Source organism: Solanum dulcamara, chromosome 11 (genome assembly GCF_947179165.1).
Source record: "Solanum dulcamara chromosome 11, daSolDulc1.2, whole genome shotgun sequence".
Classification (NCBI taxonomy): domain Eukaryota; kingdom Viridiplantae; phylum Streptophyta; class Magnoliopsida; order Solanales; family Solanaceae; genus Solanum; species Solanum dulcamara.
The window spans coordinates 47,764,104-47,783,643 of record NC_077247.1 but is presented as its reverse complement, the minus strand read 5'-3'; the positions used below and the strand labels follow the sequence as shown (position 1 = coordinate 47,783,643).

The 19,540-nt window shown below is 33.2% G+C and overlaps 1 protein-coding gene across 1 annotated transcript; it reads left to right on the top strand.

Moving 5' to 3' along the window:
• Window positions 1–14,682: 14,682 nt before the first annotated feature.
• LOC129872211 (eukaryotic translation initiation factor 3 subunit D-like) lies at window positions 14,683–18,984 on the top strand. The gene is made up of 2 exons (XM_055947111.1): window positions 14,683–16,502; window positions 18,657–18,984. The coding sequence occupies exon 1, from the start codon at window positions 14,771–14,773 to the stop codon at window positions 16,499–16,501; it is 1,731 nt and encodes a 576-aa protein (XP_055803086.1). The 5' UTR covers window positions 14,683–14,770; the 3' UTR covers window position 16,502; window positions 18,657–18,984.
• The last annotated feature ends 556 nt before the right edge of the window (window positions 18,985–19,540 follow it).

Sequence of the window (19,540 nt, the reverse complement as noted above, 5' to 3'; positions counted from 1 at the left end):
AGTAAATATCCCTCCTGATAAGGGAAACTATATTTTTTGAAGGTGACATCTCTACTCGCAAAGAAGACTTTCTCAGTCAGATCATATAATTTGTATCCCTTTTGAGTCTCAGAGTATCCTAGAAACACTGTCTTCCTGGCTCTAGGTGCAAACTTATCCCTTTTTGATAATCAGCTTGCATAACATAAGGAATCAAATACTCTTAGATGATCAAGTTTAGGTGTTTTGTGATGTAGCATCTCATAAGGTATTCTTCATCCAAGTATTTCAATAAGGAACTTATTAATCATGTATACAACAGTTCTAATACACTCTCCCAATTGGAAGTGAACTTTGAAATCTCATTGTCCTAGTCACTTTGAAATCGTGTCTTATGTTTTCTCTCCTTTGTCCCATTATTTTGTGGGAGGGGGGAGGTGTAAGCACAACTACTTTGATGTACAATACCACGAGATGCAAGTAAATCAGTTATTGAAGAATTGAAAAATTTTGAACCATTATCAGACCTTAAAATTTTTCATAGGCAAGTCAAATTCATTGTTTATTAAAGCAATGAAATCTTTGAGCACTATAATGACTTCACTCTTAGAATGAATCAGACATATCCAAGTGTACATACTATGATCATCCATAATATTAACAAAATAATTCTTTCTATCATGAGTAAGTCTTTTATATGATCCCCAGACATCAATATGAACAAGCTTAAAGACTTTTAAGTATTTTATTGTCACTAATAGGAAACTTCAATCTACATTGTTTAGTTAGAGGATAGATCTCGCAATTGTATTGTACATTCTTGTCTGATAGGTGTTTTAATGACTGAATATATTGTATTGCTCTAGTTGATGCATGTCCTAGTCTCAAGTGCCATAACCTTGCATCTGTATTCCTATTCTCAATAATCATTGCATGTATTATGGACTTTACTTGTTCTTTTAATATGTACAAACCTTTCTTCTCCCTACCAATTTCCAACACCTTGTCATTGAAGAGTCCCTAAAATATATAGAAATCAAGAAAAAAAAGAAAATTGAGCACAAGAGTTCCTTGATTAGTTTGGAGACTGACAATAAACTAAACTTGAAGTCTAGTACATGCAAGACATTCTTAAGTTCATAACCTTCTAAAATATTTGCATTCTTCATGCCTTTGATATCACATCTATTTCCTATTGGCACTTGTACTCCATTAGTGTCATTATCCTTTATCCTAATAGTAGCTAATAACTCCTCATTAAGTGTAATGTGATGTGTAACTCCACTATCAATTATTCATTCATAGATCTTACTTGTTTTAGACAGTAAGGATGTAATACCTGACATGTTAGTAATGCAATCTGAAGTTCATACTTTATCCATCTTGCTTACTAAATCCTGATATTGATCTGGTGACATATGATTTTCTATGAATCTTCCTCCATTGGTGGAGTCTTCGGCATTTCTTGTGAGATTTGCAATTGCATGCTTGAAATAATGTTTAAACTCATCAGCTCCTCTTCTCTTGCTTTTGAAGTCTGGTGGATATACAATCAATCTATAGTCTTAAAGTAACCTTTCAAACCATAGTGATCACAAATTGTTTCAGGTGGCACCAATGTTTTTGGCCTTGGACAGTATCTTCGAGTTCTTCCAGCTAAAAGTGTTTAAGCATCTCTACCCTTATCTATAACTCCTAATGATCTTTGACTCTCTTTTTGTGCTCCTACAACATATGTTTCATTAACAGTTACAATGGTCTTTCTAGCCAAGACTGCTTCTAATGTTTTCAAAACTTTCATTCAATTCCATTAAGAATTGAAGTAGTCTTTGTGACTTCGGATGCTCCATATAGGAAGCTGAATCCGCACAGCTACATCCCAGTGATGGAATTATTACATCTAATTCATACCATAGGCCTTTCAGTTTCGAATAGGATGAAGTAACAGAGTCAATATCTTGTTTTAGAGTTGCAATTTTGGGCCACAGATGATAAGTCCTGGTGAGATCTGACCTATTAAACCTTTCCTCAAATTCTGCTCAAACTGTTTTTGCATTCGAGGCATACATAATTTCTAGTAGAAATTCACTCGTAATAGTGCTCACAATCCAAGATAACACTATCGCGTTACATTTTTCCCATTGCTCTTCCAATATTCCTTTTAATACTGATTTCACACATGATCCCTCAATGAATTCGAGTTTTGCTTTTCCTCTGAAAGCAGTTTCATCGATCTACTTCACATAGCATAATTTTCTAATCCTGTCATTCTAATTGGGACGAGCACAACTCCAGGTGCACCTGATGCTCGAAAGAACAAAGAATGATTGTGATTTAGGGCTGTAATTTCATTTACTGCTATTGATCCTTGTTTTAGAAACTTTCTTCACAGCTTTCCAATTTTGTTTTTGTCTTCTTCTATGCAGATCTGATCTTTCACAATCTGAGCTTTGATATCATGTTAGAATCTGACAATTAACAACTAAAAGGCAGCTCAACTGAGCTTCAACAACATTGAACAACATTACAGAGAATTCTCAGAAGAAGAGGAAAAAGATATTTTTTTGTGTATCTTGCTAAAGCCAGATTGAAGGTTTATTTATATAGTGACAATTGCTAGCTTCAGTAACTAATTCATAACGGACTCTTAATAGTGTAGGTAATTACAACTAACTACAACTAACTATTTGACATTTAATATCCAGCTATATAATTCTACACTTTAGCTAGGTTTAATATATATATATATATATATATATATATATATATATATATATATATATATATATATATATATATATATATATATATATATCATGGCTTAATTTCTCTCACACGCATAAAAGGGACCTTTTTTTTCCCTCAAGCGTAAGTACACTTAATTTTTTTCTGAAATGTAGAATAAATCATATTATATGGACCAATTTCATAATCCGGCCGATATTGGCTTGAGTTTTATGCAGACTTGGATTCCCATTTATGCAGAATGGTCAAAAATAGTCTCATTTTGGGGACCAGCACTACAATTTTATCAACGTTTTCATCTCACATATATTCTCTTATTTATTTATTTTAAAAAAATAATAAATCAATATATTTTATATAATTTGTAGAAACATGTTTATATAAATCAAAAAAAAAATACGCTGAAAGTTATTTTTCTAATTTTAAAAATATTTTATTTAATTAAACATGAAAAAATTGAAAAATATTTTTCAAATCTATATGCCAAAACACCTAAAGCCTGAAGCTTATAAGTTATAACCTTTTGCTTATTTTTATTTTTATGAATTAAAACCAAGTACTTAAAATAAATAAAATCAAACCGTCTCCTATAGTCATGTCGTTTTCTACTACAGCTATAGCCTTTTTCTTTCCTTTAATTTATTCCACAACTTTAATCTAGCTTCCTCATGAGTACTGTTTCAGAGCTGTACAAATTAATTAATTAATAGTCCTCCTATAGAATACAGGCTGAATCCATCGGTGGCCCTTTAAAGTTGGCACCAACTTTCACTTCGACACCTTAACTAAACTTTGTTCATTTTAGACACCTTATGTCAGGCCCAAATGTGTTATTTTGACATTTTTTGCTGATTTGGCACATGATATGTATTGCACGGACATCTGAGCGATAGAAAAAGTTTTTTTATATAATATAATGTTTTTCCTTCTTCTTCTTCTTCACTTTTTCTCTCTTCCATCAACTACACCTTCCACCACCACACATCCATCATTTATCGTCGTCCACCCCTCTTTATTACCACCGGAACCATCCATCTCCTTCATTTATTTATTTTTCCACCAAGAACCACCAAATTTCCACTCTTCTAATTCATCTGTAACAATAGTTCGAAAAAATTAAATCTGGATCTAAAGACTGAGATTTGTCAAGTTTGTTGTGGAGCAATATAGAATATGGAACAACAGTCTAACAAATGACCTAGTTCCCCATCATCATGTAAAGCAGTTGATAGAAAGACAATTGAGAAAAACAGAATAAATCAAATGAAAGATGTCTACTTCAAAGTTAATTCTCTTGTGCCTCGTCAGAAAAAATTTAGGGTTATTTTCTTTCCCATCTAATTTAATTTCAATTCCTCCTATAATATACTCTATTTCATACATGCACTATTTTAAAAGGAATTTCCCACAAATAGCTGACTCATGACTCATGAGTAACTATTTAGGTTAATTCTTCTAACTTATGAGTAACTATTTAGGTTAATTCTTCTAACTTTTCAAACGGTGATTGTACAATTTTTTCATTATTTAAATAGTACTTATGAGGATTGTTTGGGGTTTGCAGGGATATTTGTGACTGCCAGATCAACTGGAAGAAACAACCAACTACATTAAGAAAATGAAGATAGATTTGGAAAGAATGAGAGTGAGAAAAGAGAGGTGAAAATTCAAGAAGGAATTGACCTTATATTCTTTTTAAATTACTCTTGCTATAATGCATGGAGTTTTACACCAGTGAAGAATCACTTTTTTTTCCAAGGCATTTAATTAGTTGATAAAAACACTCCTTCTTTTCTAAAAATAAGTAGTTTCTTATGACTGTGTAATTAACCAAACTAAAAACACCACTTTTTTTGAACATGTGAAGTATTTATTTGTTTGTGGCCGGATTGATACATATATGATGTGTTTGTTTTATATGTACGGTTAGATGGGAGAAAGTGCAACGTCGTCGTCAGGCTACGGAGCTGCTGCAAAGATTATCTCTGAGAAATTAAAGCAGTTTGTTGCTGTAGCTGCTAGCTTATAGTGCACTCATGGTTGGGCCTGGACTAGTGGCGGAGCCAAGATTTTGATTATGTGCGTTCAAAATTTAAAGAAGTAGACGCATGAATTAATCGAAGTGGATTCAACATCAATTATACATACATAAAAAATTATTTTAATCATTTATAAATAGTATAATTTTCTATCGAATGGGGTTATAATGAACCCCCTAATCACAAGATGGCTCCACCACTTGCTGGACCTAGAAGTTAGGTACGGATTCGGTTGAACCTAGTAACTTTTCTCAAAAAGTAAAATTGTATTAAGAAGTTTATTAAATATATAAAAATATTGAGTTTAGAGCTTAGTTATTAATAATTGAAATTATCGTTATAAAATTCAAAACCCATAAAATTAAAATTCCGACTTTATCTCTCCTATAGTGGTCTTTTCAGGTTTTCACTCTCTAATCGATTGTTTACTTGATAAGTTAATATTATACTCTTATTTTAATTCCGCTTTTCGTGTTTTGGTGGTGAAATTATATGTACAATTAGTATTTGTGGTTCTAAAATGAGCATCTAATAAGATTTCTTTTTGATAATCTTTTCTCTTCTACACATTCCACTTTTATACGTATAGATTGCCTTTTCTAAGTATTGTGTAATCAATTTTCTTCTCTTTTGCAGAATGGTACTTAACACTTTTAATTTAGTGACTTTAGATTAAATGATGTAAAGGGAAAAAAGGAGAACTTTTTTACTTGATTTTACTATCACCAATTTCATAAATAAAATCAGTTAGTTTGTATATTAAACAAGTTGTTACATATATACTGAAAATTAACTATTTCTTGTTAGTTATAAATGTTTTTAATTAATTTATATATATATATATATATATAAAATTTATTTATAAATAAATGGTATTATCTTCATACTCTATATCAAAAGAGGCTCTAAATGTATTAGGAGATATAGTAATTAAGAGGAATTATTTATGTACCTAAAAAGGGAAAAAGAAAAAGGATATTGGTAAAGGGTGACGGTTTTGGTTAAGTTGTACTACAAAATAGTTATACGAGAAACATTTATGTACTTACTATACACATTTATGCAGAAAAAACATAAAACCAGAAAAGAAGAAATTAGAGAAAGCCATGGAATGAGAATTTCCACAAAAACGTTACGCCATTTTCTTAGTTGGTTGATTATATTTATATTATAATAATGTGGATCAAAAGTCTATTAGGTTCTTATAGACCAAGGCCAGAAAATAAAAAGATTAATAAACACACATAATATAACGTAGCAGCTTGAATTATATATCAACTTGTGTCTAGGATTCTGATTTGCTAAAGACAATGCTAAGTTTTGGACATGAGAATATACTTGAGACTATAGTTTTCAAATCATATGAAATTTGATTAGTTATGTAATGCACTTGTAACTTAGCGAGAAAATAGCCAAAAGCCTCTCCGAACTATAACCAGATTTTCAACTACACACTCAATCTTCACGGGGGTCCTATCATCTTTTTGAACTATTTAAAATTAAAATTATCACCTCCCTAAATGTTTATGTGGCAAGATGAGTGTATTTCACTCTTTTTGAGAGAGTGAAGACCAAAAATAAATCTTAAAACTTTATTTTTTCCTTTTGTCCTTATTTTTCATCTTACTTTTAATTTTTTATAAAATATTTTTATAAGAATATTTGACTTTTTGTTAAACATATTTTTTTTTACTTTTTTCTTTTATTTTCTTCTCCTTCCGGTCTTTTTTTCTTTTTGTCCTCTCTTTCTCCTCAACTCAACACTCACCACTACCATCTCCTCCACCTTGAACCACCACCACAACAACAGCCCTATCAATTCATCATCTTGTAATAATTTCTTCGTGATTAGCCTTACCATTATCCACAACTAACACTACAAATCACTATTAAAATCATCAAATAATTATTGAAATAATTACTCATGTTATCGAAAAAATCAAATCGTCATTAGTTTCTATGCTCCAAAAAAAATTGCACAGAAAAGAGACAAAAAAATCAGAAGAAGAAAGAATAGAAAACAAATAAAAAAAGAATAAATTTATTGAACACCTTCCATCATAAAATTCATTTAATTACTAAAGTCTTTTTTTAAAAAAAGTTATCAAAGAAATTTAGTCAATTAAAACCACCATGATTGAAAAACAATTTTTTTGATCAAAAATTTCATAAAGTAAGCTAAAAATGAGTTATGGGGTATATGATATGGGTCTTCATCCATTTTTATTTTATTTAATCAATCTCATATTAGATCAAAATCAACACCATTAATCTACGCCGAAAAAAAAATTCAATGCAATTTTTTTCTCTTTTCTTTTCGTTATTCTATATAAATTTTGGGTCAGTAACATTCATCAACTTCAGATCTTATCTTCAATTTGTATTATTGTTTGGTGAAGGCCCAAGAATTTAACCATCGGCAACTTGTAAATAAAGTATTGTAAATTTGGTGTGATGAAGACACAGAAGGAACAAAATAAAAAAAATTAAAAGAGACGGGTAATTAAACTCGTTAAGGTGCTCGAAGGATGGTATAAAGTGATAAAAAAATAAAAATGAAGAAGAGAATGAAAAACAAAAGAGAGAAAAACATAAAATAAGAATAAAGATCTCTTTGTAAGTAATGAAAAATTGGACAAAGAGAGAAAAATAAATATAAAAAATTTAAAATGACAACTGACAGCGAGTGTACATCACTACATATTAAGAATATGATTGTCTAGTTTTAGGGTGATATATTCTGTTTTTTAAAAAAAAATCGGGAGGATAATAAGACCCCCATAAAATATAAGTGTGTAATTGAAAATTCGGTAATAAATTGAGGGGGCATTTGGCTATTTTCTCGTAGCTTAGCACTATCCACCTTTTTCACCCAAGATTGATGATAAAATAATGATAATTGCAATTTTTATTTTGTTGGACCCAAAAAGGAACATGGCCCAACAATTCAAATGGATTCAACCCATATGTCGCTAGTTGGGCTTTATATTTGGACATTGTGTCCGGGTCTTTGTTATGGCAAACCAAATAAATTGATAAAAACAAGAAGAAAAAATTATCTAAATACACAATTTATTTTATTATATTCTCTAAAATTTTCTATCATTTGAAAAAATTACAAAAATTTCTACTCTCTCCTATTCTTTGATATATCATTGTACGCGATGTATCAGTCGAATACATCACTTTACATGATGTATCAGAACGTCAAATATATCACTTTACGCAGTGTATCGGTCGGATACATTATTTACGTGATGTATCAGGATGCCGCATACATCATTTTACGTGATGTATCATAACATACGTGCTATATTCGAAAGTGACAAAAAAGAATGGATTTTGGATAATTTTTAAAAGAGTAGTGATAGAGTGTAATGGGGAAGAATCACTATGAGATTTAGGTAAAATTTACAAACAAGAAACCAAATCTATATACTTTCTTCATTTAAATTTATTTCTATTACTTTTTATTTTTAGTCCACTTTAATAAGTTTTTTTTCATAACTCTTGATTTTCAACTTTACACATATGTAGTTTAAAATCACGGGATTCAAAATCTTTTTTTATTTTTTAAACTTTGTCTCAAGTTAGAATCAGACAAATAAATTAAAATAAAAAAAATAATATATAATGCATTTCTCCAAAAAGAAAAAAACAAATATATCTTAACCGAAGGTTCAACTTTGACCCAATTGGGCTTGCTATTACAATATTTTTAGTTGCTCATCTCATATTTGTTAGAATCTATCCACGAAACTTCATAGAACAAGCTAAGCTACATCGATGTTAGAGAGAATTTGATTAGAAAAGAAGAAGAGGTGATTCATTTCATTAATGGTTAAAAGTGTTAGTAAGAGCTATTTATACAATTCATTCTGTAAATTATTGTAAGTAACAACTTACTCTAACTAACTTTGCTCTAACTAATTCCTAATAACAAACTCACTTCTAACAGTGTGAGTTGGGTGTCGAGTTAGTTATAACTAACCATTTTTCAGCTAATGTCCATCGGGACTATACACACTTCAATTGGATTTAATACTCCCTCTCAAGCTAGGATGAAAGACATTAAGAACTCCTAGCTTGGCAATAAAAATCTGATGTTATGCTAGTCCCAGTCGCTTTGTAAGCAAATCTACTAACTGAAACTTGGTCCCAACATATTTTGTCTTGATCAAACCATCTTTGATTTTTTTCCTCACAAAATGACAATCAATTTCTATGTGATTAGTTATTTCATAAAAGATTGGATTAGAGGCAATCTGCATAGTTGTTTTACTATCACAACAAAGTCTAACTGGAGTAGTGACCTCCACTTTGAGTTCTTTGAGCAATCCTACTAACCAAATGATCTCTGCTACTGCTTCTGCCATGCTTCTATATTCAGCTTCTGCTGATCTTCTATTTACTGTATGCTGCTTCTTGAATTTCCATGAGATTAATGATTCAACAAGTTGTATCACATAACCTATCACTGATCTTCTGGTGTTAGGACAGTCTGCCCAGTCTGAATCACAAAAGGCTATTAGTGTAGTGATTGAACCTATCTTTAGTAACACTCTTTGTCCTGGTGATTTCTTCAAGTATCTAAGGACTCTTAAAGTTGCATCCTAGTGTGATCTTTTTGGCTTTTGCATGACTTATCTAAGAACTTGGACTGCAAAATATATGTTGGGCCTAATTATTGTCAAATAAATCAACTTTCCAATTAGTTGTTGATAACTGTGAATATCATCCAAAATGGGATCATCAGTTTTACCAACTACTGAATCATACTCTACTGTAGTGAGTTTCATATTTATCTCCGTAGGAGTAGAAGTTGGTTCGGCACCACTAAATCCTACTATGGAAAGCAACTCTAATGTATACTATCTTTGATTAAGTAAGATTTTTTTTCTGATCTCAACACTTCAATTCCTAGAAAATATCTGAGTTTTCCTGAATATTTTACTTTGAACTTTCTATGTAAAGTCCTTTGAGCTTCATCTATCATCTGTTGACTATTTTCTGTGATCAGCAAATCACCAACATATACCAAGATTATTACAATATCCTTGTCTACATATTTGGTGAACGAAGAATGATCATGTGAGCTATGTGTATACCCTACTTCTATCAAGGCTGTGGATAACTTTATGTTCCATTGTATGGAAGCTTGATTCAAACCATATAAAGATTTCACAAGCTTACACACCCTTGTCTCCCCCTGCTTGTGAAATCCCGAGGTAAAGACATATAAACATCTTCATTAAGATCACCTTGTAGGAAAATATTTTTAACATCCATTTGCCTCAAAGGCCAATCATTGGAAGCTGCAATACAGATAACAGTTCTTACTGTCACCATTTTTGGAGAGAATGTCTCATGATAATCCAAACCTTCTTTCTGATCATAGCCCTTAGCTACTAGTCTAGTTTTGTACTTATCTACGTGTCATCTAATTTGTATTTTATTTTAAAAATCCATTTTGAACCAATAACTTGCTTGTCATGGGGTAAGTCAACTACTTTCCAAGTGTGATTACTTTCTAAGGCATATATCTCATTTGTCATTGTTGTAATTCATTTGTCTAATAAAGAAAAAGCACTTTAAGTAAGCTTGGTAAGGTGAGGACAAATGAGAGTAGCCTATGTAATCTGAAATAGGATTCGAACAACTAGCAGATGGTTTAGAAGATTATGAAGTAGTGATATAATCATTGAGCCAAGTGGGCTGCTTAGTTCTCCTGGTTGGCTTGGTATGCTGTCTAGTATGCTTTGCTGCCTGGACCTCCAATGGAATAGAATCATGATCCACCGGTGGTGCCTCTTCTAAACATATTTTATTTGAATATTTTGCATGATTTGATTCTTCAATGGTTGTATCAGAAAAAATACTAGTGGTTGAACTATGGTCAATATTGCATTCAAGGTGAGGATCTCCATCATTAGCCACCTCTATTGACTGATCCAACACAATAGGCTTATCACAGCTAGAGGAAGGATTTGAGTCCGTTGAAGTAACTAACTGAAAATGTCAAGATAAACTTCTGAGCTTTCTTTATGATAAGGAAAAACATGTTCTCTAAATGAGACATCTCTGCTTACAAAGAAAACTTTGTCAATTCAATCATAAAGTCTATACCACTTTTGAGTTTCTGAATATCCTAAAAACACTATATTTCTAGCTCTAGGTTTAAATTTATCCCCTTTTGGAAGTCTAGTTGCATAGCATAAGCAATTAAACACTCTCAAATGATCAAGACTAAGTGATTTCTTATGTAGCATCTCATAAGGTATCTTTCCTCCAAGCACATCACTGGAAAGTTTATTGATCAAATATACTGTAGTTCTAACACATTCCTTCCAGAAATGCATAGGCAATAAATTCCGAAATCTTATTGCTCTAGCTACCCCTAGAATGTGTCTATGTTTTTTCTTCACTGTCCCATTCTGTCGAGGAGTATAAACACAACTACTTTGGTGTATAATTTCATGAGATGCAAGTAAATCAGTAATTGAAGAGTTGAAAAATTCTGATCAATTATCAGATCTCGGTGTTTTTACAAACAAGGCAAATTGAGTATTTATTAAAACAATGAAATCTTTCAGCACTACAATGACTTTATTTTTAGAACTGGTCCAGCATATCCATGTGTACCTGCTATGATCATCTACTATAGTCACAAAATAGTTCTTCCTATTATAAGTAGGCTTGTTATATGGACTCCATACATCAACATGAATCAATTCAAAAGGTCTAGATGTATTAGTGCTACTAACTGGGAATTTCAATCTACATTGCTTTGCTAAAGGGCATATCACACAATTATGTTGAACACTTTTATTTGAGAAGTGCTTTAATGATTGAATATGCTGTAATACTCCCAGTGATGCATGTCCTAGCCTCAAGTGCCATAGCTTTGCATCTACATTTTTATTCTCAGTAATTACGCTATTTATTGTGGACTTCATTGATTTCTTTAGTATGTACAGACCTTTTTTCTTCCTACCAATCCCCAATATCTAGCCATTGAAGAGTTTCTGATATACATAGAAATCAGGGAAAAATAAAACTGAACAAGAAAGTTCCTTGGTTAGTTTGGAGACAGTCAGTAGATTGAACTTGAAGTTTGGAACATATAAGACATTCTTAAGTTCATTGCCTTCAAAGATGCTTGTGGTTTTTGTGCCACTGATATCACATCTGCTACCTGTTAGGGCTTGTACACCACTAGAATCACTATCTTTTAGTCTTCTAATGGTAGTTAGTAAAACTTCATTAGGTGTTATATGATGAGTAGCTTCACTATCAACTATCTACTCATAAACCTCACTAGATTTGAAGATCAAGAAAATGATACTTCATATGTTAGCAACACAATCTAATGTTCTTGTTTTATCCTGTTTATCAACTAGATTCTGATACTGAGTTAGTGACATATATGTTGGTGACATCTGATTCTCTGTACATCTTCTAGAATTGATAAAATCATTAGCATTATTTGTAAGATGTGCATTTACAGGTTTGAAATTATGCTTAAAACCATCTGCAACTTTTGAAATTTGGTGGATAACTAACCAACCTATAACAATTAGCCTTAAAATGATCTTTGAACCCACAATGATCACAAACTGTACCAGGTGGTACAAATTTCTTAGGATTTGACTTGTATTTCTGAGATCTACTTGCAAGAAGTATCAATGCATCCCTTGTTTTGTCTATAACTCCCAGTGCTCTTTTGCTTTCTTCTTGTGCTGCCACATCATATGCCTCATTCACAGTTACTATAGGTTTTCTAGCTAAAATACTGCTTCTAATATTTTCAAAACTTTCATTCAATCCCATCAAAAATTGAAGTAATCCGTGAGACTTCAAATACTCCACATAGAGAGCTGAACTTTTACAATTACATCTAGATGATGGAATCATCACATCTAATTCAGACCACAAATTCTTTAATTTTGAGAAATATGAAGTAGCAGAGTCAATACCTTATTTCAAAGATGCAATTTCAGACCATAAATGGTAAGTCCTTGTGAGATCTGACCTGTAAAATCTCTCTTCAAAATCTATCCACACTTTTGTCGCATTTGAAGCATACATGATTTCTGGCAATAACTCACTTTGAATAGTGTTTGCAATCCAAGATAACATTATTGCATTGTATTTTTCCTATTATTCCTCTAACATTCCTTTGTAATCTCCTTTTGCACGTGATCCAGTAACGAATTCAAGCTTTTCTTTCCCTTTGAGAGCTAATTTCATCGACCGACTCTATAATGCATAATTTTCTGGTCCTATCAGTTTAGTTGAAATAAGAACAACTCCAGGTGTATCAGATGTCTGGAGAAAAAGAGTATGATTATGATTCAATTTTGTTACTTCATTTTCTGCCATTGATGCTCGACTGTAAAAGCCTTTTTTTCAGAGCTTCACAACATTAACTTCTGTCTTTTTTTTTTCTTTTTTTTCTTCTTCGTAGATTAGTTCTTCATGATCGTTGCTCTGATACCATGTTAGTATTTATCCATGAAACTTCATAGAACAAGCTAAGCTACATTAATCTTAGAGAGAATTTGATTAGAGAAGAAAAAGTAGTTCATTTCATTAATGGCTGAAGCTGCTAGTAAGAACTATTTGTATAATTCATTCTATTAGCTGTTGTAAGTAACAACTTTCTCTAACTTTGCTCTAACTAACTCCTAATAACAAACTCACTCCTAACAGTGTGAGTTGAGTGTCGAGTTAGTTATAACTAACTATTTTTCAACTAATGTTCAGCTGGACTATACACACTTCAGTTGGCTTTAATAATATTCGATACTCATCTTTATAGCTCGATTAATATAAAATCACCGCCTAATAAATTAACTATGAAAAATAATCATTAGATGGTAGATATTATGGTAGGACGACAAATAAATCAGACCACAATAGCTTCATAGACAATTTTTCCTAAATATGAAGTTGACTATTTTTTCCAATCAATTACATATAATCTCAATCTATTTTGTTATTTATTGATGGCTCAAAACAAGATACAAAGTTCTCTATCATAGAGGTGAATTTAAAGTTTTAAATTTATTGATGTCTAAAATATTTTTAAAAAATAAAAATGAGTTTAAGAAGTAAAAGTTACCCATAGAGGAGTCAATCCCGCAGTCTGATCACCTGGGGTTAGCTATAAGGCCTCCTAGGAATTGGACGTCATTGGAACAGAATGGTTTTTGCCACTGAATCAATCATCTTACTTATTATTGAGTTCTTAGCTTAAAACACTTACATATTTTTTTTTAATAAATTTTCAATATAATTATAAGAATTGGAAAAAGTTTACTTAGTTTTTGAGAATCCGTATTCTCTTATATAGATCCACCTCTGCTATTACTTTCAGGAACAATTTATTTATTGAAATTAGAAAAATACTCTAATACAAGACAAAGTATATTTTAATACTACTACATTTAATAGGCAAATCGTTTTTGGTATACATAAATAATTTATGTTGCAATTTGGATTATATCATATAATTTTTATTGCAATTTTGATATATTTTATGGCGTTTCAAAGCCTACCAATAATAATGCATGTGAATGAACTCTACGGGAATAAAATATATGGAATATCAAAATAACTTTAATTTCATATTTTTATTTAGGTTAATAATAAGAAAAAATTATACATAAATAATTACACACGATATATCTTCTTTTTTTTATTTGATAAACTAAACATTTTCTTAACAAACATATAATGTTTTTTAGTGATTATTAATTCATTATTAGTATAAGTTTTGTTAGTGAAACCAAATCCTCCTCCATAAACAAAACACAAAGCAAGTTGGAAATCATGTAAAATCAAGGGCTATATCGAACTTTACATATTCATTAGGGACCTGTCTCTCAAAGTTATATAAGCCTCTTTTAGAGCTAGGGTTTTATCAACTTTCTTCATAGTTCTACTCTCTGCTTCGTTTCTTCATAATCCAGAAAGCCGCCGGAAAGTTATTATCCACATCAACAATGGTAGGTTTTGATCTTGGCTCCGTACCGTTCAATTCCGACGGATGGGGTCCACCGGATTCCTCTGTCTCCGTTACAAACCAAATCTCTAACGCCCCTTTTGCTCCTTTCTCCCGCTCCGACAAGCTCGGCCGGATCGCTGACTGGACTCGGTCTATCTCAAACCGACCTGGATCCAACTCCAAGCAAAACCCTACTGATTCCGCTTTCGACTTCTCAGGTGATGACTCCTTCGCTACACTCGCCGCCGACGAAGATTCATCTTTCCGTCTCGTCGATACTGCTGCTAAGTCCCATCACCATGGACAACATCGTCCGAAATTTAACCCTAGGTGGCGGTTCAATCCTCATCATAACCGTTCTCAGCTTCCCCAGCGCCGCGACGAGGAAGTCGAGGCCAAAAAGCGTGAGCAAGAGAAAGAAAGAGCCCGTCGGGACAGATTGTATAATCTCAATCGTTCAGGCACCAATGCTGGCCAGAGAAGAGAATCTGCGGTGTTCAAGTCATCAGTTGATATTCAGCCCGAATGGAATATGCTTGATCAGATCCCCTTTTCTACCTTCTCAAAGCTTTCGTTCTCCGTTCCAGAGCCTGAAGACCTGCTAATCTGCGGTGGCCTTGAGTTTTACGACCGGTCCTACGATCGTATTACTCCAAAGAACGAACGTCGTCTGGAGAGGTTCAAGAACAGGAATTTCTTCAAAATTACTACTACTGATGATCCTGTTATCCGCCGTTTGGCTAATGAGGATAAAGCTACTGTTTTTGCGACAGATACAATCTTGTCTACTTTGATGTGTGCTCCTAGGTCTGTTTACTCATGGGATATTGTAGTTCAGCGTGTTGGGAATAAGTTGTTTTTTGACAAGCGTGATGGGTCACAGCTAGATTTGCTTTCTGTGCATGAAACTTCGCAAGAACCATTGCCCGATGTGAAGGATGATATCAATTCAGCTTATTCTTTAAGCGTTGAGGCTGCTTATATAAATCAGAATTTCTCTCAACAGGTTCTGATTAGAGATGGCAAGAAGTTGAGTTATGATGAACCAAACCCGTTTGCAACTGAAGGCGAAGAGGTGGCATCAGTGGGTTACAGATACAGGAGGTGGAAGTTGGATGATGATACATATTTGGTGGCACGATGTGAAGTGCAGAGTGTGGCTGAAGTGAACAATCAGAGATCATTCCTGACTCTGAATGCCTTGAATGAGTTTGATCCAAAGTACTCTGGGGTTGATTGGAGGCAGAAGTTGGAGACACAAAGGGGTGCAGTGTTAGCTACTGAGTTGAAGAACAATGCTAATAAACTTGCGAAATGGACTGCACAAGCACTGTTAGCTAATGCTGATATGATGAAGTTGGGTTATGTATCAAGAGTTCATCCTAGGGATCATTTTAACCATGTGATATTAGCTGTTGTAGGATATAAGCCTAAGGACTTTGCTACACAAATTAATTTGAACACATCAAACATGTGGGGTATTGTGAAAAGTATTGTGGACTTGTGTATGAAGTTGAATGAAGGGAAATATGTGCTTGTTAAGGACCCAACCAAACCTCAAGTTAGAATTTACGAGGTCCCTCCAGATGCATTTGAGAATGACTATGTTGAGGAGCCATTGCCAGAAGATGAACAGGTTCAGCCTCCTACAGAGGATGCACAAGGTGCGGAGGCTAATGCTGCTGCAAATGAAGTAGAGGAAAAGGAGATTAGCACTGAAGCTGCATAGGGTAATCTGATACTGCACTTGCATGATAATTCTTACTCTCTATATTAATCTCCCGCCCTTCTAGTTTTAAGAATATTTGCTATATTAATTTTCTGCCTTTGTAGTTTTAGAGTGATTGTTTCTTATGGTATGCCTCTAATTCACTTACTTTCTTAATGATTTTCACACGTGCAATTCTTAGTACAATGATTTCTCGTGTATAATGTTGTTTCTTTTGAAGAGGGTGTAAAAATTGACCATCCATATCCCATACATATAGTTCGAAGTGGATTGTATAGACCCTTTATCATTTGTCCTAAGAACCATTTGTTAGAGCTAAATAAGTAATCTTCTTGATAACATTGATATTTTCTTCTTTTTCATGAATTTGCTATAATGTGGGTTTGTGAACTAGACTTGATTGACTTTTAAGCCATATAATTGCCTATTTATTTGTTTAGTATCTGAGGATATTTTCATACTCGTTTGCCTCCAAGAGTGTGAAGTCTCTTAAAAGGAAGAAATTGAATCATTAAATTTGTAAATGAGATTATAGAAGACTGGAGAGCCTTGGGAAAATTGAAAGTTGAAACACCTTGGTGTCGATCTCACTGTAGGGGGGGGGTCTGTATTGGGGAGAACAGGACACTTCATGATAAAAGTGGACGTTGCATAGGGGTAACAACTATACAAGACTTTTTTTTTTGAGTAAGACTACAAAACACTTTTTGAGAAAGATAATAAAAGACTCCTGCTTGCTTTCAACTACTTCACCCCCTATTTATGGAAAAAGAAGTGCCTAGTTACAAGATTTGACAAGAAATTTCAGCTACACGTGAATCCCATGTTAGTTGGAGTTGGCTTTATGAAACTTTAATTACATAAATGCGCTGTTTGGGTAAATATATCTCTATGTCTTACTGAAGCCAATCTAATACTAGAGTTCTCTAATATACTCTAGTCGTTGCATCTCTATTTTTTAACATACTAAGAGTCTTTTAGTAAGCATAATCTTCAGATTGTATCACCTATATGGATTTTCAACTTCCATTATTTTCTATTTTTTGCTAGATCTACCTAGACTCCTAGATATTCTAAATTTTCTAAGACAACTCCTTTCCATGTGACTTCATGTCGAACTCTTCCTCTTATAATACCTTCAATCATCACGTTTTCACATCTAAGAAACAGTGTCGAAGCCTACCTAACTTGTTGATTATCCATCTCAAGCAAGATTCTGTCACTTTGTCCTCCATATGCCTACTTGCACCTTCTGGCAGATATGAACATATCTGATAGCTAATCTTTTATGACCAACACATTCATCTTAAAATTCACATCTCTGAAACATTCATCTTGTGGATATTTGTGCTTTAAAGGATGTGACATGAAATTGCTTCAAATAAGATTTTACAAGACACCTATATGCAATAAGATGGATTTGGTACCTTTTTCCCCATATAGATGGACTTATACTTGAATTGAGGGACTTCTAACTATTTGTAGAGCACTCTGGCTGAACTAGAAATTCTAGTAAGTTTGTTTGAGCAACCTTATAGGCACAGCAGCTTTGTTGTGGGTCGTGTGTTGCTGGGGCAGCCTGCTGAATGTGTGAATGAGCACTGCCTGTGGGCTGATGCAGTGGACACTAATTGTGGGCTGGAGCTATAGTAGGTATGACAAATAGTTGTAAATGCACATGTTAAGAGCATGTTGAGTAGGAGTCTTGTGGATCACTTCCTATATGCGTCCATGTACTTGTTCCCCTCTTCCTTCCCTCAGGTTCTTGTGTAACTTGATTTTGAAAGTGATTATTGCTTGAACTAAGTAGCTACAGTGTTCATTCTTAAGGTCTGCACTTTCGCCTGTGGCCTTGTGGAATATTTTTGGTGGTTGTATCAAACTGCTTGCGGTTCTCAGGTTTTTCGTTTCTGTGCCTTATTTGAATAATGAGTAGTTGCACTCAATGCCTATATAATCTTATTACTAGTGGTGGTTTAACCATATAAATCTTCACTTCAACTAGTCCTTTCTTTGAGGGTAAACTCTTGTTTCTATAATGTAATTTGGGATTACTACAGAGAGATTGTTTGAACAATGTCAATTTTCTTTTCTTTGTAATCCTCTTCTTTCTTCCCGTTTGAATATGCTGCTGATTGTTTTAATTGCCATCCAGGTTGTCTGGGAATAAAGTGGTATTTGCTTGAACCAATTGTAGATCTCGAGCTTTCTCATATCAACAGCTTTTTGAGGTTACTTTCCTCTTGTGTCTGTCCGATCAGATTAGAAACGGGAAGGTATCTTGTTGGAGAGTTTTTTACCATCTTAGCAAACTTGTTCGGCTTCATTTCTCCCACCTATTGTGGTTTTGATGATTATGGACCTTTCATCAAGGCTAGTTTTGTGATAGGATTCTCTTTTACTTCAATGTTTGAAAAGAAACACCTTTTGATTATATATTTGATTCTGAGATGTATTATTAATGACAAGAGCATTGTGGGTGATATGCGCGTTAGTTTATTAAGTGTTCAAACCCTAGTGTAGACGAAGGTCTAGTGTGAAGTGGGGAAGTATAAGGTGTCGATGTGAGTTCACAACTGCCGGCCCCTAATTTGAGGATTTTCTCGGTTATATGGAAAAGATGATGGAATTGTTGCTCCTCAAGATTTTTGTGGTGAGTCATGGTAGCTTCAGAGTAACATGAAATCAATTTACGAGAGCTTAATTATGCAGCTTTTGGAATACAAATTCTATAGTTCATAAGGGTTAACAGTGGAATTCATTTTATCAATGAACTACTTGGTTCAGAGGATTAGGTACCCCTCTGTTTTCAATTTATAATTTGGTATGAATATAGATATAAAATCTTTTATTTGTTTGAAGCCACAACAGTTATCAGTTCAAAATATCCAAAAATATCTTCTGAAATTAAAGATGAATAAATTGAGACGAAAGAGATTGACTACTAGCCGGGAAATCTTTCAAGGAGGATGTGAAATACAAGAGAGTAACGACGATTCTTTAAACAGAATAAGTCGGGGCGAAAAGGATAAAGCATAT

Coding starts and splice junctions, on each gene's coding strand:
- LOC129872211 (XM_055947111.1), top strand. CDS start 14,771: ATGGTAGGTTTTGATCTTGGCTCCGTACCGTTCAATTCCGACGGATGG.